Raw genomic sequence first — 27,223 nt, forward strand, 5'->3', positions numbered from 1 at the left:
TGATCAACTTTCTTTACAGTATTCTGGGAAGTCCCTGTTTCCACATCTAACTGCAAAACTGACAGCTCAAGTATTTCTTTGACCAGCTCTTTTAGACATCGAGCTGCAAATCTCTAGACCCACTGATAAACAGATAGTGATTCTAATTCAGTACCTGCAGTTTAACACCCTTCTGAGTCACAGTTTAAATGGAAAGTATTTCCTCAGTCACAGACCATGAACATATAATCTACCTTCTTCCTGCCAAATACAGAAGAAAAATACTGACCAAACATTTATTTCTGCATTAACAGATGCTCTAATTCCACTTATTAGTGAGTTAACAGATGTTTGTTACCAGTACCACTCATATTTTCTGTTCACTGGTTTTGACCCATTACCTCTTCTGTTTTCTGCTCTATTTAGCTGTCCCTTTAGAGAACTGAACAACAACCAAAATATTCAAACTACTTGATAATTCCTGTAACCTAAACAGGACGCCTAAACCTTGATGTGATGGGCTGGGGGATCCTCTGTGAAGCTGAGTTCTAACACAGGATTCTTTTATGATGGCAGAGCATTTTAAAGAAACTGACATTTTTTATGTATGTTGCTGTGTAGCTTTTAGAAATCAGATGTGGTTTTTGAACTGGGAGTACAGCCTCTCCAACACAGTCATTCACAAGAAAGTACTTTTTTTTTTTGTTCGCTTACAGGGTTCATCATTCTGTTCTCTGGAGCAATTTTCTGGTCTTTCACAATCCTTTCACCTCATTCTCATGACCCAGATGAATCCAAAATTATTTTCTTCCAAGCTGCCAGCGAGTTGGAAAAAGACTTAATATTTTTTTAATGAGTGGGAGACTCATTAAAATGACTTTTCTGCCAGTCATTCCTTCCTAAACAGACTCTAACCGTTTCATTAAGCATTACAACTGTGCAAATCTTCCCTCAATTTCAGTAATACCCACTATCCTTCATTCATCACTCCAAGGAACATGACCCTTGATCTGGACACTGCCTTTTAGTGTACACATCTCTTGATCTTACAATATTAGTGGCAACAGACTTCCTACCAGCAGACTTATTAAGAAAGCAGGTTTAAAGACTAAGACAACTTTACAGATCAGGAATGGATGTAATCTTAGCAGCCACATACACTGTAAGAAACCCTATTTGCTAAAATATTAAATAAGCACTGATAATACATTTAGATTGAAATTATACTCATAAAGAAAAGATCCGAACTGTGTTCCTTATGCATGGACAAGTACAGTTTCTTTTCTCATATTCTTCACAGCCTTGATCAGTTTTTGTGCACAATGTTATGTTTTCTACAAGCGCATATCCGTCCCAATTTTTTGTTGTTCTAGTTTTGACTTTATTACCCTGTCCTCTAGCAGAGCCATTTCTCTTATTCTAAGGTACTAGACAAAAGAGGAACAGTTCTTTAAGACAAGAAACTTAAAGAAAAGTTAAATGCCTTATGTTCAGACTTTTCCTGTCCTCTGTTTTCCTTTTCTCATAGACAAGAAGATCATACTGGTTTTTCTCTAGAAGTTCAACAACAAGCAGTTACTTTTTGGACAACACTTGCTCATTAGGATTCATACAACCTGCTAAATCTCTTTGTGGAGTCTTATCTCTTGTCTTAGATCCAAAATGACAGCAAGTTGGTGCCTGTGAACCCCAGGCAGAATGTTCATTCTTATCAAATCCTCAAAACACTTGAGGTCTACTTCATTAATCTCAAGGGTTCTGGCCCATACTACAATCCAACCCAGTCAGCTGCATGAACTTCCAGACCAGGTTCCCATTAGGCAGCACTGTAGCAACTGGATAGTTAACCCATGTGGAAGACCTATTTGCCTTAACAATAGATTACTTGGCCTCTGACCTCCAGTGTTAGAATTTGCCATGTTTTTCTTTCAGCTTCTGTGGTCTTAGACTCTCTTTGTGGCCTCTTTCTCCAGCTCAGGATCAAGGGTGATAGTACTGACAGTTCAATGGGTCATTTTTCAATCTTTCTCTTCTGTTGCATAGGGCCAGACCTTGCCCCTGCAATCCAAGGATCTTTCCTGGTAAGCAAACTTCATGCACAGGTTGTAGAATATAAGAAAATAAAGATAGTGTAGAAAGCAATCTTACCCCTAAGGAGTTGCAGCTGAGCCAACTATCAAAGTTTAGGAACAGGCCTGACTTTAACAGGCCACAGCTGTAACCAATGAGAAGAGGAGTGCTATAAAAGAGTGGGTTGAGAAGAGAACGGGAGTCAGCTGGCTCCTTTGTGAAGAAGAAAGAGTCAGTGCTCTAAGGAGCTGCCCATGAGAAACACCAAGAAGGTATGAAACTTTTGGATAAGGAGACAACAGTATGGAACCCCTACGATAAGATAACAACACAGGTACTACTAAAAAGCTTCTGGACAAGAAGCAAACATCTGTGTCAACCCACTGGTGTTCTGATCCTAGCATGCTGTGCCCATCTATTGCTTGGAATAATTTATTCATTCATCTCCATCACCCACCTTCGTTCGAAATAATAATCATTTGGTCACAACTTCAAACAGCAAAATTCACTACAGACTCAAGGGGTAGTCAGAGACATGGTGCCTGATGAAATGGATACTCAGATGGCTTATTGGGGGATCTGCAGCTCTGCCACACAAAGAGTGTGGACAGAAGATGGCCTAAACACACATCTCTGTGAGTGCCTTTAGCTCAGACCATGGGACCCAAGGATATATCTGCCAAAATAATCCTTTCTGCCTTGCCTGCGGTCATATTAAAACTTGATCCAGAAAATAAATCAACCACATGATTGCATCCATTCCTCTCTTGGAGAGCTATCCAACACAGTCTAGGAGATATTGTGAAATAGGGATCATTTTCCTTAATCCATGTCTGACAATTTTTTTCTGAAATTGGAAGAAAGGGAAGGTTAATTCAAATTTATGGTATTTCCTTTTAGTGCTTTCTCAAGGTTTCAATTTTCTATACAGAACAATTCCATGAAGGGGAAAAAACTGAAACAATTTATTTGTCTTTGGTTAATTAGAATTGTTCCTTGTAATCCACATACTAAGATTTTAGCATAACTCTTTGGAGGATAACTGGGAGAAGAGCTGAAACGTAAACAGTAACAGGCACACAGACTAAATGAAGAAAGCATTTCTAGTTCCTCAAAGCTATCAGAAGAAAAGAATTACAAAAATGCAACACCGTCTCACCTTCAAAGGATTACTAGGGGAGGAAAAAAAGGTGAAGAGAAACATTTAAGCTACAACTGAGAAACACACTGATTTAAAAGCTGCTAGAGAATTAACTGCAATACTGCAAGCGCTGCGAGCAGAAAGGGCTACCATTCCACTACAAAATATTTGTCAGCAAATCTGAAAGTAACATTGAAGGGATTGCCTTCTTTACCCTTCATTTTCTTTTTCCTTAAGTGTTTCCTAAAATATTTTCTTTCTTCATAAAGACACAAGCCAAATGATCAAAAAGCTTAAAGACGTAGTATAAGTTTTTCTTATTTTTTTAAAGAAAAAGTGAAGAAATTTTACTTTTCCCCCCATCTTCTCAAACACTGACTCACAGCAGTTAAGTGAGCCCACAAAAAAATGACTCATTGCAGAGCTGAAATGCCACAAGGCTAACTCAGTGGGAGACAAAAGCATACCATCTATGCATAAAAGAGCTGCCTGGAGATAAGATTAACTGTTTCTCCCTCTTCTAAAAACAGAAAAATGTTAGAAGCAATTCCTACAAAGAGGGGTAAAGTCCTGGGTTTTTAGAATCCTAGGGTGCTATTTATCCATGAAAGCACATAGCCAACATGCCATTATACTGTACAGGCTCCAGCAAATGGAAACAAAATGTTATTCAGCCAAGATATTACCTCACAGGAGATTAGTCAGTCGTTTACTATGAAAGTAGGAGAGAGTTTATTCTTGGACTCTTCCTTCCTAATGGCAAGGAGATGCCAGCTTGAACTGGATCTCAGGCATCCTAGTGGTTAGCCCAACTTTGCTTTCTTAGGACATGCAGCTTGGTAAAACTAGTGTTTAGCACCATTAGTAACAGCAGCCTTCTTTTCCTTCTTTTCTTTGGCTTTTGAAACCAAACAAAACACACAATCCTTTAAAGCTGTGAACTCTTGCTATAATTTTGCTCAAGCCTTTCACCCTAAAGCCATTTCACTCTTGTACTTTTGCTTACCCAGTTGAAAAAAACACTCAAAAGCCTCAGTTCTCCCACTTCAGCATATGGCTGAATGGGAACAAAACATGGCAATTCCCATGAAAAGCCTGACCCAGACCCAGCTAAGGGAAGCATCAGCAATAAAGTACTGTTTTGCCACTCACCAGGAACTCATCCTCAGGTTTTCTGCTGGAAGGCAAAGGCCACCTTATTTTCCATGCTAATAATTTGTAACATGATGTACTCCAGGAATATAACAAAATAAAATTAGTTACTTCTGACCCACCTAGTGAGCAGGATAGCAGAAGTATTTCCCATAATAAGTCAACTGCTAAGTGCAGTGCCACAAATGTGAGACTCACTGAAAAAAAACTGACAACCCTTCCTAACACTTTCTTTTGCATTTCAGCAAGAGAACACTCTTCAAATCCTGAGTAACTAATATTTGCACTAATATTCATAAGAAGATACTCAACTAAAATAGCAGAATGTACCTGGTATCACTTAAAATGGAAGATCTCCCTTCTTCTGTCCCCAGGTTCCAGAGGAAAATTCCACTTTCCAGTAAGCAGACATAGCTGTATCTCCCAATGCACTGACAGACTTTCTAGAAAGGTATAGATGTTGCAAGACCTGACTTGCAATTGCTTTGGAGCAGTGGCACAGAAGAGAATTATTAGCAAAGAATTTGGAGGCTGACATTAGAGACCCAAGCACTGCAGGGGAAGAGCTTCACATTCAACAGGCAGAATTTGTGGGAGCCTGAACACTAAGTGGAAAACTGTCAGCCTAACTGAAAATGCAGACAAACCAGGAAAAGGAGGGACAAGAGCAAAAAATCACCCACATGCCCAGAGAAAACTCTGACCACTGGGCAGAAAGTCACATGTGTAGTACTGGGCATGCTTTGAGCACCTCTTGGGAATCAAACCCCACCAGCAGGCTGGGGAATACCAGTCTGCAAGTCCTCCAGGCATCCTCCTGAGGATCAAAGCACTGTCAAATCTAAGGTAGCTCTACACGCGTCCTTAGGCAGAACCAGGTGAAAAGGTTAAAGCTGTACAACATCTTAGAGGAAATGTGGAAAGTGCCAAAACATGGCTGGATTTTGGACAAACATGCCTGAAGGCATGCCTGGCTCATGCAGTGGGATAACAGGAAGGAGCTCACTGGGTGAGAGCTGCTACATTCACACATTGCCATGAGGAAATACTAGCGCTATCAGCCCACAAAAGTGTGGGTACCTTTGAGAGGGGCTGCCCTCCTCAGCCATCAGGCACAGGCTTTCAATGACACAGCTCAAGTATCTCCATGCTGCCCTCACTGTTTCATGCTCCCCTTATGAGCATCACATTAGCAAACTACTTTCATTGTACATGCACCTACATATACAGGCACATACATACACAACCTAAGTCACATATGCAGCTCTGTAGATATGCCCAGAAGGTGCTGAAAACAACCAAATTCTAGGAGCAAATCCCTGTTCTTTGTTGAAAACTACCAGCCATTTGTCTATTCTGTTTATACAGTGATCCATTTCTGTATGATGGTTCTGACTGCTAGTAATTACTACTTCAGTTCAAAAAGGAAAAGGTGATTGTACTTGAGTAAGAAAGCACTCACTTCAGCTGGCACAGAAGACTTCAGATTCTCCATGGTCCAGTGCTTTTTACTGAATTTCAAGGCAGCAAGCTAAACCATGTGCAATAAAACCAAGTGATTCAGTTGTTTTGTTTGGCTATGCCAATCAAGGGACTCTGCTGAATGCATTTCACACACATAATTTGTCTCAGCATCAGCTGGAAATGAGGCTTTTACCACGTATGTATAAAAACTGTCATACCACCTCACATTGGAGAGAATCCCCCACAAACCAGTGGGGAATATAAAAGCAGTCTCCTCCAAAATTAGTTGAACTGGAATTTGGCTGACTCTGAGATGTTATCTTTTCAACATTTTCTTTACTAGAGAAAGATGATTTGACAGTGAACTTTACTAGTCAAAGATGAGGTCCCAGCACCTTTGCTAGACACCTTCCTGAATGGTTTAAAAACCCTTGACTACATTTCACTGCAGTATCAAATGGCCAGACTTTCACACTCAGGAAAGAAGTGAAAAGTGTTAGTGAAAACCATGTGAATGGAAAAGTCAGAAACAGAGAAAAAGAGCTGATTGCAAAGAAATGCTTAATGGACAAGAACAAATAGATCTACCACGCAATAATATTTTAAATATTCTTGGAAAATATCTTGCTGAGTTCCTTTAATTGTCATTGAAAATTCTGCCCCAATTAAACACGAGTGGACTAAATGATGCAAAGCCATTGCACACATGCACTTACCTGTTCTGTCTCAACAAAGTTAGACACATGTCCATCATCGTTGACCCCTCGGACGTGGAAGCGGACACCGGCCCGCTCGCAGCTGATGCGGGAGATGAGGCAGGCTTTGGCCTTCTTGTGGGAAGCGTAAACAGTGCGGATGTCCACGACCCCACAGACCACCTTCAGCAGCCAGTCGGAGCAGTTCACCTGGTAGTGCTTGAAGGGCACATGCAATAGCTGGTTCCTGAAAGGTTCAACAACATACAGACATTACTGAGTAAAACAAACAGACAGGCATGGGTGTCACCTGACAACAATCACTAATTTAATCAAGTAATGTTTTATGACCCCTTTTCTGCTGTTCCTTATCTCTGCCCAGGAAATATTGAGAAGAAACCCTTGTGAACTACTACAGTGAACTGAACATGGCAAATTTTAACCACACAGCTGCCACCAAGGTGCTGTCTTTATATCTTGTATCTGTCTTATAAATTCAGATGCAAATGACACCTCTTTCAGCTCCAGAAATTTATATTTAGTATTATTTTCATAAATTACAGTGATGTCAAGCTAATTACTTTTTTTGGAAGAGTACTGCCTGGACCTTAGCATTCACTACAGGATGAAGAACTGGTTCAAAATCCACCAGGATTTTCAGAAAAAAAAATTTCAAACAGAAACTCTATCTGTAAGTCACTGGAGATATTGCAAAAAGTACTAGTAAAATGAAGAGGAACATCTGTTCTAACCTTCAAGATCAACAATTCAATAAACTTGTCATGTCTAGTTAACAATGATGCTAGTCTCTTCTATTATGATGTTTTTCTTGATTTCATGTTTCAAAATGTGCCTTTAATCACATAAGAGGGCCAGGAAAATATCTTTTATGACCATGCATTGCTTAATAGAGGATCTGTAAAAGAGAGTGAAACCCATGAAAAAGTGTTCTTTTAGAGTACAGCATTTACCAAAAAAGGTGCAAGGCATTGTTACATTTTTAATCTAAATATGTAACAGAAAAAGCAGCTCTTTTTTTTAGCTCAATTTAGCCCTTTTTGAGCTCAGTTTTTGCTATCTGTTCCACCTCTTTCTCCCACTTCTACTTGCATAAGAAGTCCTCACTCAGGCAAATTCCAGTAGAATTTTTGTTGTTGCAGTTCATTAAACAGGCAGTTTGTGTTGCCTATAACTTACAGGTCATCTTACACCTTTCATTGTATAACTATTTATCTCATTGTTTACTTTCCTCAAGCATCTGGTTTTTGTCTGAAATTTCCCATATCACCTAAATACCTCAAGATAAATTCTTTCTGGAGCATTTTTTTGCCTTTAATGTGATGTTGTCACCACTTTTCCCTGTTCTACAACGTACTGGAGAATGGAAACTCTTCAGAATTTACTTTGAGACTAGCCAGAAGCAGCAAATATACTTATCTTCCAAGAAGAAAAGTTTCAAAAGACAGTAGAGGGAAAAAGAGTTGTTTTAAATGTTCTTTATGTTGGGATATTGCCATCTTAGCAGTCTCATCATTGGAGTACAACTAATTTCTGCCACGTGTCTGACTTGACAATGCTTGGTGACCTTTTGGAGAGGGATGCATCATTAGCACAGTTGAAAGCAAGTATTTATTATGCATCTTTCTTCAGTTTTAAAGTCAACCCACTATATCTTACCAGTCAAAATCACATCATAGCAGGAAAGATTATTTAGCCTAACTGAACTGCTCTCTCATGTTAATTTATCACCCATTATGAACTTTTTTGCTTATTTAATATTCACCTACTTTGGGCCACAAGCCTCACTGCACATTCTAGCAGCACATTCACATTTAACCCTGCCAGTTATTTTCCACCTACATCAAACCCTCATTTATTTCCAGAACAGCTATGCCTGCTGTGTGACTTTTTGTTTAAAAAGAAGGGGGCAGGGGTGGGGATGGGTATAGAAATGCAAGCATTATGCCAAAACTTGCAAAGCAAACAAACTGAATTACATTAACCCAGCATTGTTTTTACTCTTTTCCCCTCAACCAATACTTACCACAATACAAGATAATTTTTCTTTGCTTTATAAGCACAAGAAAGGAAAAAGCACAGAGCAGTGTATCACAGGAGTTTTCTTTTGGGCAACTTATGTTTACACTGACCTGTAAACATATTAATATTGATGTTTTCAACATAAAAACTAGTGCACATTACTGAAACAAAAAACTCCAGACTTTAAACACATACTTTTAAAAAATAACAGATACTTCAGTGTAAACTGAAAGTTTGAAAAATGGGATTTATGAACAGCTCAAGCGCAGGTTTCCATTAGATAACTTTAAAGAAAAGTATTTAAAAGGACTGCAGGGGAAACAATTAATGACATATAGAGAGATATTTCTGTAGTATGAGCAATATATATCTTGTATTTCCCTCTTTGAAGAATAAAATGTCATTTTATAATGGCACTTCACTATCAGATAAATTTTAATTAAACACAAGTTACCATGTATTCATTAAAGCCACCTGCCCTGTAAAAGGACGTATCAATGAAATGAAAGGAGATGGACTTGAAATGCACATGTTCACTTCACTTCACTCTGAGAAAGTCTGAGTAATGAGATACAAGTGGGAACAACAGAAGACTCAAGTAGAACATGCAGTACTAACCAGAAGAACGAGTTACCAGATTCATAGCTGTTATCACCCTGCTTCTGAGCCCGCACAGTCAGGTCAAAGTTTGAGCCTGCATTAGGCCAGGAGAAATAGAACATCCCAGAGTTCAGTATTTTCTTCAAGGCAGTAACGCGCTCATCTTCCTTGGTTTCTTCCTGGAGAGGACAGAAATCTGTTGCAGTAATTTTGTAAACTTCAGCATCCAGGATTTTGCCCACCGACGTACAGCCTGTCACCAGGACCAGAAAGTGCAGCCGAGTGTTACCTAGAAAGTGACAGACAGTTACGAAAGGGTTATTTCCAGGGGGACTCGGCTCCTCATCAGTCCTATCACATGCAGTGCCAACAGGGCTCCAGCAGAGGCCAGCGTCTTTGCTTCACAAGAGAACAAACAGGAAAAACAGGCATGCACTGAACATTCTTCACATTTCCAAATTCCTCTTAACTGCAGAAAAGTGGCTGCAATTGTACAATATTCCATAACACTTGTCCATCGACATCCTTTGTTGCACTAGAGTGTGTTTTCCCCACTGACTTTATGAAGAGCAAAGTGCTTACCATTGGAACACTACTCAAAAAATCAATTTCATCACCCTACAGAACACAGAGCATTCAGATGCTTTACCGGCTTCAGCTGAAGCTGGGCATGTTCAGATATTTGTAAAATTTCAGTATTACCAATTCTTGAGATTTTGCTTTTTGTATCGCTAAAGCATGTACATGGTTCAACGACAACCTAAGCTATCACTAAAACCATTACATTTGCCATAACTGTGAAATCACAAAGCAGCTGAACTTCAGGGCCCCAAAACGAAAAGATAAATTTGGAACTTGAGAACATCACTGTAATCAGATCGCTCATACACAGAACCATCTCCACCTCTGCTCATTCTCTCTGAAATGGTAATTAAGAAACAGTAAAACAATGTTTCTGGAAGTGCTGGTTTTGCTACAAAGAAACTGCTTGATTCACTTAAATTGGCCTGTAAGGGAGACAATGTCATCCTAGTCACTCTAGTTAGTAAGAAAAGGTGGAAATGAGCCAGGATTTGTTAATTTAGCACAGTAGAACCAACAGCTGACCTGCCAAGAGCAAGTTAATTAGCTAAGGGCACAGTGACAATCTGGGACAGTATGGCTTCAGACAGCAAGAGGCAACACTTAGGATCACTTTTCAACCCTCCAGGGTGACCCACTGTCTGAAAATGCACACCAGCTCTCACACAACAACAATTCTTTTTCTGAAACACCAGTAGGGGAGTCCTTGCTTTCAGATAACAGGCTGGCTACAGAAGCTAGAGTTAGGGGTGGTTTTCAGCAGGGCCAGAATATTTGTGTAGGCACGTGGGACTGGAATGGCGGGACAAGGTGGGAGATTAGATATTATTCATTCTGTTCTGCTGACTCCAGTTTTGCATAAAGGCCAGTGTAGGTGGTATTTACTAAAAATCTCTGTTCATCACATTTCTTTCTATAACAACGCTGTGCTGTGTTCTCCTTCTTGAGTGCTTTCAAGAAGTATATTTTCTGTGCTTGTGATATTGCAGCAGAGGGCTAGAAATATTGACAGTTTATTCCTCCTTTGCACATGACTTTGTGTAATTATAAAGAGGAGGAGACACATTAGTTATCACCATGAGAGTTCATAACTGACCAAATACTGCCTTGCAGGCTCCAGAAAGGGTTAGGAGGAGTTAGCTGTCTCTCAGGACAGCTAAAAGCTTCTGTGACTTAGCTGAAACCATGCAAAACTGATCAGCTCAAAGTAAACTTCACTCAGAAGACTTTGGAAGCAATACATAGAAACACTATTAGCATGCCTTATTATCAGTCAGCTTGGTTAGTCACAAAAAAACAGTAGTGAAGGACTTGGAGAGCTGCCTGGGAGCAATGCTGAGACAAAGAATACAAGTACTTTCATTGCCTTTGGTGACCTTAAGCTTTCCTAGATGGTTCAGAAGACATCAAATGAGAAAGTCAACATTAAATTAGCCAAAGAGAACAAAAACTTAATAATAAAGGGCTTGTTACCTGTGGTTCTGTCCTTTGAGGAGCTTGCAACCAGTGGAAAATCACTGGATCTAAACAGAATGATCCTCTAGTTCAAGAAGGAATTGAATAGGAATATTTGCCTTAACTAGAAACTTGCTTTTGCTTACCAGAGACTATAAACTCTTTTCACTACCTCCTCCACTCAACCACTCACCCCCAAATGGGATACTCATCTACACACTCCAAGGTCCAGCATCACTACTCTCTTAAATCACTAGCTAATAAGCTCCAAAAAAGTAATCACGCCTGAGAAGGTATTGCATTGTCCCTGAAGTGTAAGGAGATTAGCTTTCTAAAGCTGTGATACTTTTCTGCCACTGGGCAGTAACTCCACAGGAAAGAGTCAGGGTTGTTCAGCCTGGAGAAAAGAAGGCTCAGGGAAAATCTCATTACAGCCTTTCGATATTTGAAGGGGGGCCTATAACAAAAGATGGAGAGAGACTTTTCACAAGGGCTTGTAGTGATAAGACAAGGGGCAACAGTTTTCCACTGAAAGAGGAAAAATTTAGTTTGAATACTAGAAAGACATCTTTTGCAATGAGAGTAGTGAAACAGTGGAACAGGTTTTCCAGGGAAGTTGTGGGTGCCTCACCCCTGGGAAGTGTTCCAGGCCAGGTTGGAAGGGGCGTTGAGTGACCTTTTCTAGAGGTAGTGTCCCTGCCCATGACAGGGGCAGTGGGAGTAGATGGTCTATAAAGGTCTCTGACTTGAGCCATTCTACAGTTCTATTCACACAGAATAATCTCTCTATGGTACTCCAAATTACAGAGCAGCCACCAGGCACTTTTCATGATACCTTTGAACAGGGACAGGCTGGCAAAGGAGCCCACACAGCCCAGAAACTGGAGAAAAAGGATGAAAAGAGAGACTTAAGGTATGTTAAAGCTAACCTGCTTTGCTACTTGGTCCTCCCAGGCTGCTCTGTGAGCTGAGGTGGTCTTCACACCAGCTCCAACTTCTCTTATTTGCTTAAATCACTCAGGATTCGCTACAAAACAGACAATGCAGAAACCCTATAACATCACAGCCCCAGCTTAACACAAATCTTTCTGACTCTGTACCTTGGAAAAAAGTCCCAAGCTCCATCCTCTGATAGCACTTTCATTCCAGGTGGTATTTGGACAGTGTTCTTGGGAACCACCTCTGGGCTATCACTGCACTGTCTGCAGAAGGAAGATCCCTGCTTGATGCACATGTCCTCTTGGCACAGGGAACAAGCTAATCATAATATCCTATCCTCTGTGCCTGTGTCCTGCCCATTTTATTCACAGCAAAGATGTAGCCATTGGGTTCTGAATGCTCCTGTCAACCTTTCACCCTTTAATAACCTCACACAGCAGAATTAATGCTGCCAAAACACTGCTCCACTATGATCTTTTAGTCACGTTTCCATTAAAGTATAAGAAATTACCACTAAGCTATACAGCTAGACACAGAGAAGGCTTTCCCTGTCTTCCCTTCTTTACAGCAACATCTAGATGGGCCTACAGTTTTAAATTATGACATGGAAGTCCTTCAGATTTCAGTTGCCTTTTCAGGTCAGTTTTACTTGGTACCAATCACCAACCATATCAGCTGTAGACTATTTACCATACCCCACCTTGGAAAATGAAAATATTTTTATTTCTCCTTTAACTTACACAAGTAGTTTAATGTACAATCCTGATTAATACTAGATTTCTAAACTGTACACATAGAATAAAGTGATTTAGGAATGTAAGAACTTCAATTGAAGATCACAACTGTAGAAATGTCCTTCCTGTCCTTGGGATGCAATATGGAATGCTTTAAAGAAATCTCTGAAATAATTTCAGAGCAAGAAGTGAAGTGTTCCTTACTGGTCATGCTTTCTACAGCAACACATCTATAAAAAAGCAAGACCCACATATAGTACTAAAGAAAAAAATTATTTCAAAGCTTATGAGTCAAACTTTGATGTCAGATGAATGGGTACAAATGTTCATGCATTGTGACCAAGATCATGATTTTGCCCCATTACAGCTATCAATCACTACAACAATCTGTAAAGAACGCATTTGAAGAAATTTAAGAAATGTTTGCTCACAGTGATATGTGCTGAATGCCCTTTTATTAGGTTGCACAAGAGATGCAGAGGATGAAGAATATTTAGCACAGAAACAAGACAATAATAATTTCCATCCATTTTTTCAAGTGCTCTTGTGAAACCAACTGCCTTTATCCAAGTTGCACAGGAAATGCAGTTCTGGTACATCACAATGCACAATAATAAGCTGCAGTTTCTGTATTTAACCTGTCTACATGACTCAAGGCAATTGTTTCCTCTGCAGCTTAGGGGATGATTTCAATGTTGCCTATTCTGAGCTACAGTGAAAAGGAGTCCAATATTCAATTCTTATTTTGTCCTTCTTAACTGTAACTATTTCGCTCAAGACTGCCTTTTCTTTCCAAAATAGATTTTCTCCAATTTTTGCTCTTTCTCCATGCCATCACAGTCATGCCATTGCCTTATGTTCCCTCAGACTTTTCCATCTCCACTCCACACATACTCCACTCCATTTTGTAGTCCACTAAAAATCAATTTTTCCTCTCATCTGTCTTCAAAAATAGCAACAGAATACAACAGAGCAGTAAATTCTAACCACCTAGTTGAAAATTCCGGAGTATATCTACAGCAGAATTATGAAAAGAGCCAAGACTTTCCAAACTATCATCTTAGTCTCAAAGATACTCCTCTTTTTCTTCTAAACACAACCACATTTTTAGGATATGTGCAAAAGGAACAAAAGACAGGTTCTTAGTTGTCCTTTTTGCTTTTGAAATATCTTCCTTTCAACTATACACTGTATATGTACAAGAGTGAGAGTATATACACAATCTCATGAATTCGGAATGCCTCCCCAAATACAGCAGCTGTATTAAACCAAACAACCTATGTGCTGATGGTGTTAAAATATCCCCTTATGTATGTATCTCCTCCTGACATCACAGTATCTGAAAAAAAACACTGTAAAGCCAGCTCTTTTAACACTTTGCTTAAGATGTATTTGTCACTGCTAGATCTTTGGCAGCAAAATCTTGGCTGAGGTACAGCTCTCAGAGACTGTACAATTCATTCTGCTGCCATCCATTTTACAAAAGAAGGCAGAAGAACTTAGTGAGTCATGTTAACAGACATAAGCACATACAAGTGAATGTTATTACTGGTGGGAAACATTAACTTTGTGAGTCAGTTTCACATATTTCATCTATTTTCTTGTGAAAAGCATGATCTACTTTGGCAGGCATACAATGTGATTTATTTGGATTTCTAAGCAGTGATATTTACAGATTAATTAAAATGTTCAGAGACATCTTTCATGTCTTGGCAAAAAGTTTTCCCTTCTGCTCTACAAATATACTCTTAACATCCCAGTGGAATGTATTTTCACAAATGCTCTCAGTTAATTTAATATTCATGGTCTGCATGTTTCCAGTAGTAAGAAAAAATGCTGATACTTCTGAACAAAGTCTATGCAATCACTGAAGCTCAGTGACGAGCTAGCCAATTATGCCTTTGTTAGCAGCTGCTAAAATACATTATACAAAAATGGAAAAAGCTACATTGCATTCCTGTGGTCGTTTGACTCGACCTGGCTGGATGCCAGGTGCCCACGAAAGCGGTTCTGTTACTCCCCTCCTCAGCTGGGCTGGGGAGAAAAATAAAACGAAATGCTTATGGGTCGAGATAAGGGCAGGGAGAGATCATTTAGCAGTTATGGGCAAAACAGACTTAACTCAGGGAAATTAGTTTTAATTATCACTAATCAAAACAGAGTAGGACAATGAGCAAACACATCTTTTTTCCCAGGTTTAACTTTACTCCCAATTTTCTCTTCCCCAGTGGTACAGGGGGATGAGAAACAGGGGCTATGATCAGTTCATCACACATTGTCTCTGCCACTCCTTTCTCCTCATGGGGAGGACTCCTCACACTCTTCCCCTGCTCCAGCATGGAGACCCTGCCATGGAACAAAGATGTCCTTGAACTTTTCCAGCATGACTCCATCCCATGGGCCGCAGTCCTTAACAAACTGCTCCAGAGTGGGTCCCTCATACAGGGTGTAGGTCTTCTGGAACAAACTGCTCCAGGGTGGATCTCCCACAGGGTCACAAATCTGGCCAGTAAACTTGCTCCAGCGTGGGCTCCTCTTTCCATGGGTCCTCCCAGAAGCCTGCTCCAGAGTGTGCCTCCCAGAGGGTCACAGCCACCTTCAGGCATCCCGCTGCTCTGGCATGGGCTGCAGGTGGATCTCTGCCCCACCATGGACCCCATGGGCTGCAGGGGCACAGCTGCTTCCCCATGGTCTGCACCACGGGCTGCAGGGGAATCTGAGCTCAGGCACCTGGAGCACCTCCTGCCCCTCCTTCCTCACTGGCCTTGGTGCCTGCAGAGCTCTTTCTCTCACATATTCTAACTCTGCCCTTCTCCAGCTTCAGCTGGGCAGGTTTTTTCCCTCTTCTTAAATCTGTTATCCCAGAGGCACTCCCACTGTTGCTGATGGATTCAGCCGTGAGCAGCAGCATCTCTGTCTCGGAGCCCACTGGCATTGGCTCCACTGGACACAGGGGAAGCTTCCAGCAGCTTTTCAGAGAAGCCGCACCTGTAGCCCCTCCTGCTACCAAAACCTTGCTACACAAATCCAGTACAATTTCTTTGTAGTGTTAATCTTTTACAGAAGCAACAGCTAAAGGGATGGAACTCATGTAAGATGGAAAGCCTAAACCAGACTGTGACAAAAACTTGGGCTATCTCTTGAATAGTGAGATAGCAGACATGTATCTTCGCTTTTTGAAACATGTTAGAAGCAGAAAAGGTTTGCTTACCTTCACTTACCATTACAGCATGACCCTCTGACTTTTCACTGAATTTTAACAATCCCTTCCAAAGCAAGTCCTGTACCAGAGCTTGTAATCTAATGCTAGAACAAGGCAGAGGTACAGTGACAAAGCTCAGAAAGGAAAAACCCTCACACTTTCAGAGCACTGAAGTTAAGCATATGTTGTTTGAGAAGAAATAAGGACATGAGAAACAGTAAGGCTGAGAATATTTCACACCCCATTTGAAATCATTCACCTTTTAACATGAAGACAAAAACTGGATATATTTGGTTCCCACCACATACAAAAACTACCCTTATATGTAGCTTGAAGAGATTGGATTAAATAGCTACATTCCTTTATTACTACACGAGGATTCATTAGACTTCTATGAAGAAAAACAGACCCAAGTGCCAAGAAAAACTAATCACGAGTCCTCCGCTTTAAATTACATTAGCAAATTGATACAAATCTCCAGAGAAATGTCTAATTAACTCCACAGGAAACAAAACAAACAAGAAGTCCACATTCATTAAAAAAGACTAGATGGACCTACAGTTTTAAATTATGACACAAAAATCCTTCACATTGCAATTGCCTCTTCAGGTCAATTTCAAGTCATATTTCTCAGGCTGCAAAATGGTAAGCAGGGTATAAAACCACACAGTTATATCTACTGGCCTAAATACACCACTGCTCACACCACTACCGCCTTTGGTAGATTCCTTGACCAAGCATCAAGTTACATGGAAAAGTCTTGTCATTTCTCCAAGTGAAAATTAGGGCTCATTGTACCGACCCGGGAACAATGCGTACAGTGCTTTTTTATTTATGCATCTAAATCATCTGTGATTTTTAAGCACTGTGTAAGGCCCTATTATCTTCAAATCAATCACTGCAGTTCTCTTCTTAAAGCATGTTATTTCCATTAACATTCCGGCAGGCACTGTAATGACAAGTCCTTTGCTAAATCAAGATTCCCAAACTGTACCAAAATTTACATTGATGACAATAAACATTCCTTACTACACTAATTGAAGCCAGAGGCCTTCTGCAAATCCTTATCCATATGAATGATTAAAGGCAATTAGGCATTATAGCAAGAACTGGCAATCTGCAGTACTGTGCTCTCAGATGACCACGATAATCAGTGTCTAAACATGATCCTTAAAGAAGAGAAGAATTAAGAAATCATAGTTTGCCTTGGACAAATGTGGTAGGGGAAGAAGAATGGCAAATATCTTCAGGCAGCTAAGAATGTTAGACAAAACAAATTAAGAAAAAATCCATCCATCATGCAGTGATATGGTTTTGGTCCAAAATAGAAAAAGAAACAGATATTTTCCAGACTGTACATGACAAAGTGCAACTAGCTTTCACAATTTAGGGAATTAGACAACTTTAGCCACTTATTGTCATTTAGCATTGTCTGGGCATTTTATGATCTCAGGCATACAGATGGTGACTTACCACATTTAAGCTGAAGCTCTCCTAAGCAGCCGTAAGCATCCATGAGCTTTTCATACTGTCCTTTAATGGCATCCTTTTCTTCTGGAGCTAAGGAACAAAGAGAAAGGCAGGAAACTTAGTTATCCAGTCTTCATAAAATTTTCAGATTGCTATTATTCCTATTGCATGGGAACCAATGCTATTTTCTCAATCAACAAGACTACAGTGCAAAGGTAGGGTTAAAATGCTGTAAAACCATAGAGATTAAAACATGGTGGGACAGAAATGCACATCTCCACACACCACCCTAGAAGAAAAAAGAGTGCTCACTTGATTTTTAAATCTACCTGATCGTTAGTAACAATTTTATTCTATGGTACAGATGCCACATCAGTCTAAATAAATAAAGAAATACATGAGCACATGTAAAATTTACACTGTTCTAAAATAAGAGCAGGAATAAATCAGTCTTGCCATAAGCTAAAATATAATATCTTGATGATAATATATTGATATGTCTTGATGTACAAAAAGAGAGAGTTTATACTTCCAGACTCTCAGTCTAATTCCAGACAGAACTGGAATTTTTTTATGCAAGATAACATGTTTTGATGTAGACACAACACCAGATGCTGATTTTAAAAGGAATTACACACATTTTAGTGAAGTAAGAATTAGTTAATTAAATAAATAAAGGATCAGATGCTTGTGTTATATTTGTGCATTTCTGCAACAAGCAAATTCAATGGGCACATACTGAACATTTAGACATTAAGCCAGACCACAGACCAAACTTGCCATTGGCTACTTTAACATAAAACTAGCATACTTCCTGAATGAGTAAGTCTGCATTTTGTATATATTTCCCAATGAGGAGCAAGGTTAATCTCTCAAATGAGGAAAATAGACTGTAACCCTCAAATGTCCTTTTACTTCTTGAACTACAGATAAACAGCATAAATAGTACTTTCAGAGATTTGCTAATAATATGCAATCTTATGCTCCTAATTAACTTCAGCAGTTAAAACCTGAAACCTCCGGGTATAAAAAGGACAAACTGAACTACTTGCAATGGATGATAGAAGAGCAAAGAAAGAGACTTCTCTTTATAAATCTCAAGAGGCAAAGAGCTCTATGAGAAACACAGAAAACAAATAAATATCCCATATATTGCTGACACTTTGAAGTGAAATGAAGGACAATTCCTCTTGCAAAATTCCTTAGCAGAGGCAACCCCCAAGAGTAATTAAAACATGTTTATCTCAATTTTTGCATTTGTGACAAATAAAGAAGACTTGTTTAATTCTTTCTTAATATTTTTTTTACTAGCATACTTTCACAACTTACTTACTCTACTTTCTTAGAACATTGAGTAAATGAGGAGAAACTCACAAAATGTTGATACCACACATACCAGTGAAGCAAAGCATAAGCAGCAGACAGAGAATAAAGTGATTTTTATTGGGTAACAAATCTCTGGACAGTAACAATTTAAATACTCAGTAATGGCACATTTTAAGGGCTGAGACTGCAAGCTCAGTTCTCAGGAACTTAAAAAAACACTTTGACAAAACCAGTTTAGATAGACTATAACAACGTTTCCATCTTTGAAAAAAAGCCTGTCAAGGCTTTCTTATGTATTAAAAAAAGCAAGTTAAAAAAGGTGATGTTTCACTTTCCATGGCATCTTTACTAAGTAGAAATATACTGACAATTTTTTCTCAAATCTGTTCTCTCCTTTAAAAGCAGTCTACACTAAAATAATTGTGCTACTTTAAAATAAAAAGGGAAAACCAAAACCAAAATTCTTGCTCCTAATATTCCAGCTTTAGGAAGAAATCTAAAACAAGGGAAACACCAAGAGATTCAGATCTGAGACAGATGCGGGAGCTCATAAAGCTGCAGGCCAGGCACAACCCGAAAGCATTTCAAAAGTCACTTCAAAAGCATGGCAATGCTCTTCAAAATAGAATTACAAGCTGGAAAGTTGGCTGTTAAAAGTGTCTGGTAAGAGCACAATCCAAAAGAATGGAATTTATTGCAGTGTAGAATTAGGCAACACATAGCTCATTCCACTACTGGCAAGAAGTACCTGCCACTGGCATGTATGGAACCCACTGGAGTTTCCCAGGTCAAGCCAGGGGCATCCCACACCCGTCAGCTGCTGGCACAGGACTCCTCCAAACACACAGCCAAAGAGCTGAGTTTTGGCAGTCCTGGTGCAGGGACACCGCCGTTCTGGGCAGGCCACTTGTCAGAGCCTGTGTCTGCACAGCAGCTTCAGCCAGGACAGGAGCACCAGCACAGCTGCCTGGAAGGAAGGAGCAGGAAAGGAAGACACTCAACAGACACAGCCATGTCTGTGGGTCAGGCAGAGAGAGGCCAGAATGTCTTAGTGCCTATGGGCCACATCTGGGGGGGTGGTATGTGTAAATTCCCTTTGTTAAAGATACCAATGGAATTTGAAGTGTCCTGTCCTGTTAAACTCCTTGGTGTTGAACAAAGGACATCATTGAAGAGGGCTTGACCCAGGTTCATATCCTGTTATTAAAAAGAAGCATTTATAAAATCTCAAAATCTCATTGAAATCTCAAATAACTGTCATCAAAACCTAAAAGATCTCCTCGGGCATTCAAGGAATTCTAGGACATGAGTCAGAACCAGAAAGAGTGTAGCTACACAGAGAAAAAAACTTATGTGCTACTTTGTCGGATGAAGAGAGTTAAAGGGAAATATTTCTATGAAACACTTTAACCCTTGTAAAACAAGAAGCATGCAATAATTCAATGAAACCAAGCTACAATAAAATAAATTATAAGTGATCTTTTCCATGCATAAAATATTTCAGATCCAAGACACTCCACACCATGAAAAGATATACAACTACATTATACCATATGGCCTAACCAAGTGTGACTTCCTGCTTGTAAAAGCTGCAATTTCAATTTACCAGCTAGCAGGAACTGGCCAAACATACACCGTTTCCTTCATTCAATCCCTCCTTAGGGCTGAACCCCCAGAGTCCAGCAAGAATCAGCACAACTCTGAAGCATATGGACCCCAGAAAGGTCAGAAACTGGAGGAAGAGGGTAGAGAAAGGTACCAAAATTCCAAGTCCAACACTAAGGACAGACACAGTGATACCTGCAACGTCAAGATAAAAATGAAGGAAAAGTTCTTGGAAAAAAAACCAAAGAGCCTGAGCCTGGGTTATGGATTCTGTTTCTCCCTTGTGATTTTTCAGCCCAATTCTGGAAATAGTCACCTGCGTGGCTGTAGGTACTGCTACAAAAATGTAATCTCAAGCATGTTTCTAAGCACTTTAAGAAAATAGGATTGGTGTCATGGGATGACCTTATTTGCGTCATTTAGCGTTTGGGGGAAAGAGGTGTGAACTTTCCCCAGAAACAGGGAAAAACTATAATCAAACCAAAATTTCATACCAAAACTCCCATATATACATTACCATAAGCACCTTACCTACAAATAAGTCCAATGTCCGCTATTATATAAGTTTAGACAATTATCTCCAAATTGTGTTTTGAGTTATCTGCAGACACATTTAAAGTATTTTGTGGTATTTTCAATATCTCTCACTAAAATCTTCCTGTTCACATTCTATCCAAGCTACACAGGCATTATGTAAGTCAGACTGTATTCAGAAACACCATACAGGCCAAGCAGTGCAGAGCTGGGAAGAAGTCTGTGGTCAGAGCTACAGTTAAGAGAATCCAAATACTTAAAGCATTAAGCAATGTATTTACCAATTTTCTAATAAGATATGTTTCTGCTTGAAAACACAACAAACAAACCAGAAAATTGGCATTTTGGAAAGGTCAGTTCCCTGGTTTTCTATATTAGATTGACAGCAATCTGGTTCTAGTGAGAGATAATGTTTGCACACTTGGATGTGCATATATGAATATATTAATTCACAATCAAAGAATAATGGATTAATGAAACCACCAAGTTTCTAGTGGCCAGCTCCATGCTGCTGCAGGCAGTCAAGAAAATAAAAGGGAAGTCCCTAAGTGATTTCTCTGAAGCTTGGCCATTATCTTTATGTGGTTTCTGCCGTAGATGACTCATTTGCATAGAAACTTGCACCAGTCACTATAGACATAACCACTACAAAGAATTCATCCCTCACAACCACTACTTGTCTCCTAGCATAGAAAACAAGTCTTGTAATCAACACTCTACACTTACACGAACACATCTTCCCTCTTCTCTGTACCCAGTTTGCATTTTGACAACAGTGAAAGAATTGCAACACACACTTTTTCCTATAATCTAAAGCATGATGTTCAGCCTGAGAAACCATAGCTTGCAAGTGCCCAGTGCCAGCATAACCAAGAAAGACAGGACTGCTGCTCTGGAGACTGCTTCCACAAATGGAAAAGTTTGAACACCACTAAAACTACAGAAATCTTCACAAAAGTTTGCGCTAGCTGTATGAATATTCGGGTGTAGGAGTAGAAATGAGCCATGGTGGAGGCCTCACTGTTTTGGATAGAGTGCTTAGAAATACATTCACAGTACTTACACAAGTATTGGTGCTTGATTTCCACACCCCACTCAGTGGCACAGTTGTTCACATAAACAAAAACCAAAGCTAATTGTAAACAGTGCATGTACATACAGCACAGAAACACCTTTCTGTACAAAAGAAGGAAAAGATAAAGCACAGGTAAATAACTGCTACTTCCTGGTTTTGCAAGACTTTACCCTGATTTCACTCTGCTGCATCAGAGAACCACGCACACACCTGCAACTGAAGCAGCAGAGGAGGCACAGAGCTCCTCCACAGAGTGTACACACACCTTAACTCTACGTACGTTTGTCTCTAGTAAAGGCTAAGTTCCCAGATCTGTGGGTAAAAGTCAGGAAAAACCTCAGACATATTTGCAAAAACACACACTGTATCAGCTATGAACTTCTGTACTTTCCAGACACCATGGTCATTTAGGATTTAACATAACAGGTGATGTAACATCCTTTATAAAACCAGCTGCAGAATCAAAGAGCTTGCAAAAAAAAAATCTCTGCAGCCTTTGGCTCTGCCCTTGAGAAAACATATTATTATGCTGAAATTCAATAGCAGAGCACTCCTGTTGACAGCTTTTCACTGAAACTACCTGCCATAATAAAGTTAAATCACCATATTTTCAGCACTATAGCCTTAGATTAGTTTAGCAATTGCCTTGACAGCAGTCCAGAACTACCTTGTGCAGTTCACTTCATCTGTAAACCACTGAAACTGTAACGTGTTTAAACTAGGAACAGCATCTCTAACCATACTCCCTGTTGTATTAAGCAAAAATTTCTAAATCAATGACAATTTATCCTTTATGACTCTAGGTTTCTTCCACAGAATATATTGATCTTCTAGTTCACAGAATTCCTGGAAGAATTGTTTCAGGCTGTCACCCATCCTTCTGGAGATGACTGAAGCTTTAGGATTGCCAGCGGATAGGGGGGAAAAAAAAAGCCTCCTGCAAAATGTGTCATTCAATTCAAAACAGCAAATTTTACCCTCCACCCTACAGTGACATCATGAGAGAAGGAAAACAAACTCCAGTCCTCAAAAATACTATTTAACTTACAGTAGAACAGAAAACTGTTCTGTTGATATCACATCACTATACAGATTTAAGGGGTTTAGGGATATGCAACTAGGTTTCCTGCAGTGATTTTTGATTTCTTGATTTTTCTAAAAGTTTTTTAGTTTAGGTTTCCATTACAGGACAAGCATTCTCATTTTATAAATCGCTGACATTCAGGCAATTAGAGATCTTTACAATACTTTTCCACTGCTGGAAAGGATGCAAAGGATATCAAGGATGCAAATATTTTTCAGGTATTAAATCTCTACGCAGTAAGGAAATTATGAAACATAATCAATTTGCAACTAAAATTGTCATCATTATCTTTATAAGATATCAAGAGAGGAAAAAGTATTAAGTCAACCATTCACAAGACAGCATCAAATTGTTAGCTTACACATTCGGAAGTGTTTATTTCAATGAGGAGTTTGCCAGAGGTTTATAGCCTGTATTGATTCTGTACAAGTGTGTGGTTTTTCAGATTTCTTTTTTTGTAACACCACATCTAGGACAATTCTCACTCCCTTCTGCCACTTGAACTAGGTTAAATTCAACATTTAAATTTCTTCCAGTACAAAATTATTATAGAAGCAATTAAACTTTACGCAAGTGCAGATGTCACGCCTGTTCAAGGGCAGAGATACCTGGTAATTATGGACAAAAAAAAGAACAATGACTAAAATTTCTTCTCAAGCCTTCACTGTCCCTCTATGATTATTCCTCTCTACAGTTCTGTTTACATGAGGGTGCAACTGCAAAACTATATAAACTGTTGTACAACTTAAGTGCTCCAGGTATACCAATCTGCTTTAATTTAGTGTAGAGGTTTGCATAAGGCACAGTTGCATAACTCCTCCTCACCACAGGTATGCAATTTTTAAGGAACTTTATTTTAGAAACAGAAAACTAGACAGAGAGGCCAAAACTAACACAATCCTAGGACTAGTATGTCTGAAACCACACATATACAAAGTTTATGCTAACCTCCCACTGTTGTGTTCTATGGTTAGCAACGACCTAAAGGCAAGTCAAACAAAACAGAATTAATGTTGTTTCTGTTACCACCCTGCTTTGAAGCTTCCTCTTCACAATTCTTCTGAATTCACCAGCACAATACCTACTACTGGTTTTCCCTCCTTTTCTGGTCCTCTGCTGCATAAACAGAAGTTATCTAAACAGGCTCCACTGGACAAACTAGCTTTCCTACAATACAGGAACCAACCCAGGAAGGAATAGAGGAATCAAATGAAATAAAATGGCAAAGTTATTACCATGGAGTGGGCTGAATGCCAACACAGACATGACTGCAGTTATCTCAAGACATGACACTGGACTTCCAAAAGGCAAGGTAAACGGGCTTTTAACCCTATAGAAATCACTACTTGAGAATTCCTCTAACACATTTTAAGAGAGACTGTATAAATTCTATAATCATAGAATCACAAAACCATTAAGATTAGAAAATATGTCCAAGATCATTGAGCCCAACCATTAAACTAGTACCACTGTGTTCATCATTTATACCATGTTTCCCAGCTTCCACATCCACACACTTTCTGATCACTTCCAGGCATAGCAGCTCCACCACTTCCATGGGCAGCCTGTTTCCACAAGCCTGACCATCCTTTCCGTGAAAAAATTTCTCCTAATATCCAATCTAAACCTCCCCCGGTACAAGCTGAGGCTAGGTCCTCTTGTCCTTTCACTTGTTACCAGGGAGAAGGGGCCAACCCTCACCAGGCTACACCCTCCTTTCAGGCAGTTGTAAAGAGTGGTAAGGTCTCACCTGAACCTCCTTTTCTCCAAGCTGAACAACCCCAGCTCCCTCACCTGCTCCTCACAGGACTTGTGCTTCAGCTCCTTCCATTCTAGTTCCATTGTTCTTCTCAGGACATGCTGCTATTTTGAGATAGACCAGGATGCCATTGTCCTCTTTGTTCGCCTGGGCACACTGCTGGATCATGTTCAGATGGATGCTGAGCAGCACTACCAGGTCCTTTTCGGCTGGGCAACTTTCCAGCCACTAAATTATTTCAGGCATAGCAATTCAAACAGGGGATGGCAACACTGGGGGAGGAAAAACTACTCCATGTTGATGATACCTTTAATTAGTGAGATTTCAAGTCATTCCAACCACTGGTCATACAGGTGGCTCAGGGCTGGCTAGGTGAATACTGGACTCTCCCTTTTATTCATGCACATTGGCTTTAGGAAGTGGACCTGCTTTAGATTTTTATCAGAATAACAAAATACAGACCAAACCCCATTAATATTAATATTAATATACAGTTTTAATGTCAACAGGTTTTAGGGTTTCAGGGAAAGTGAATAAAGTTCTGCTCAGTACTGACTTTTCACGGCCAGTTCACTGAAACCTGACACAAAACCCCCCCTCTAGAAAAATGTAACACAGTTATGTCTACTATTACCAAAGAATTTAGCAAGAAACGGAACCCCCAAAATATTGCACAATATGAAACTCTAATAAAATATAATAAACAAAACAAAAATCCCTACACTGTGGCAACATCTTTTCCATGAGTGGTCCCACTATCAGAACTATTCTTGAGAAAATCAGCTGCCCCTTGATGACTTTTCTGGCTTTCATAATTTTATTCTGCATGTCCTGCCAGTGTACACTGTGGAAGATTCAGCTCAGTGGACCCAGATCCTGAGGTGACATTGTGACTGACATTGTGCAAATCACAATGTGCACACAGATCTTACTACAACAGTTTGAGCTGCTTGAACACGGGCTCCTACAACGCTGTGGACAGCAGCATGATTGCAGGCACAGGTATTAGGCAGAAAACAATTTAAGAACACAACACAAGCATGTTCTCCTACATTGCCTTTTGCCCCTTGCATTCTCAGTCACCTCATTTTTCTGTGTCTGCCTCAACATTAGCGACATCAGCATTGCATTAATTCAGGTCCAGCAAGTACCAAAAGCATGAGGTGAGACAACCCTGAGAATGTTTATGAGACTCCTCCAGTAAGAGCCAAACACTCAAGTAACCAAATACCGTTCAAACCACAGGGGCAACACAGCAAGAAGCCAGGAGTTTTTTATGGGAGATAAATCTCAAGTCAGTCGTCCCAAAACACCTCTGTTGTGAGCTGGCTGTATTCACTGGTGGTTAGCACCCGATGTAGCTGAGTAGAAACTTCCCCAAGAGGCAGCGGACCTCATTTCTTTACCTGGGCCCTCCTCTGCAGCCAAGGCTGTAGAGGATAAGTCTTGTACACGAAAGGTGCCCTGTGCCTAGACCCCACCGCAGCCCGGTGGCCTCTCCTGCTTCTTCTACCCCGGCTGCTGGTGAGGAGGCTAAAGATACCGAGAGCAGCGAGGGAACGCGGATCGGGAGATGCTGGGCAACCCTCCATGCACAGCACGTACCGCGGGTCACCCAAATGCGCCAGCAAGTGGCCAAGCCTGGAGGGCCGTGCTGGAGGTCTGGGTGTAAGTGAGGCGAGACGCTCTCCGCAGCCAGCATCCCTCTGGAGGTGGCTCTGCTCCCCTTCCTCCCTCCATGACACGGAGGAAAGTGCCCCAATGCTCCTGGGCATCGCCTGCTGCCGTCGCACCCCGTGGTCCCTTCACAGGCAGAGGTGAGCACCCACGGACACCCACGGGCCCCCAGCGCCGCCCCCGCAGGCACTTACTGAGCGCCGCCACGGTGCCGGCCTCCAGCAACAGGCAGTCCTGGCGGCTGCGCGCCTCCAGCAGGGCGCTCGGCCCCGGCTCCTGCTTCCAGAGCAGCCGCAGCCCCTTGCTCAGAGCCATGGGAGCCGCCGGCCGCGGGCAGGAGGGCGCAGGGGTCCCACTGGTGTCGGTGGCGCAAGAGCCGCACGGCGCGGCACCCGGGGGCCGCCGGCAGCCCCGCGGGAGCCTCTCCGGACGCCCGACCCCGGTCCTCGCCGCTTCTCCCGGGGAGGCGGGCCAGGAGGGCGGCCGTGCCCCGCTGCCGCTCGCCGGTCACCTCAGCAGGCCCCCGAGTGCCTCCGCGGCGGGGGCGCCCAGCGCAGGGCGAAGGAAACGGAGCGGCCCCCGCGGGCGGACCCGCCGCCGCGGCCGCCTCCTCGGGGAGCTCCGGCTGCGGCCGGCGGGG

At 40.9% G+C, this 27,223-nt stretch overlaps 1 protein-coding gene across 2 annotated transcripts in view; it reads right to left on the reverse strand.

The window, feature by feature from the left end:
* The window catches only part of SYNJ2 (synaptojanin 2), a 65,118-nt gene extending 38,220 nt beyond the window's left edge, over positions 1-26,898 (reverse strand). Inside the window, exons 1-4 of one of the 2 annotated variants that reach the window (XM_030946031.1) lie at positions 26,778-26,898; positions 17,527-17,613; positions 9,160-9,430; positions 6,523-6,748 (exon numbers count right to left, since the gene is read on the reverse strand). In XM_030946031.1, coding sequence (XP_030801891.1) covers positions 6,523-6,748; positions 9,160-9,430; positions 17,527-17,613; positions 26,778-26,898 — 705 coding nt within the window. The remainder of the gene's footprint in view (positions 1-6,522; positions 6,749-9,159; positions 9,431-17,526; positions 17,614-26,777) is intronic. The other variant, XM_030946032.1, reaches the window with a different exon arrangement.
* Positions 26,899-27,223: the final 325 nt, after the last annotated feature.

Source organism: Camarhynchus parvulus, chromosome 3, assembly GCF_901933205.1.
Source record: "Camarhynchus parvulus chromosome 3, STF_HiC, whole genome shotgun sequence".
NCBI lineage: Eukaryota > Metazoa > Chordata > Aves > Passeriformes > Thraupidae > Camarhynchus > Camarhynchus parvulus.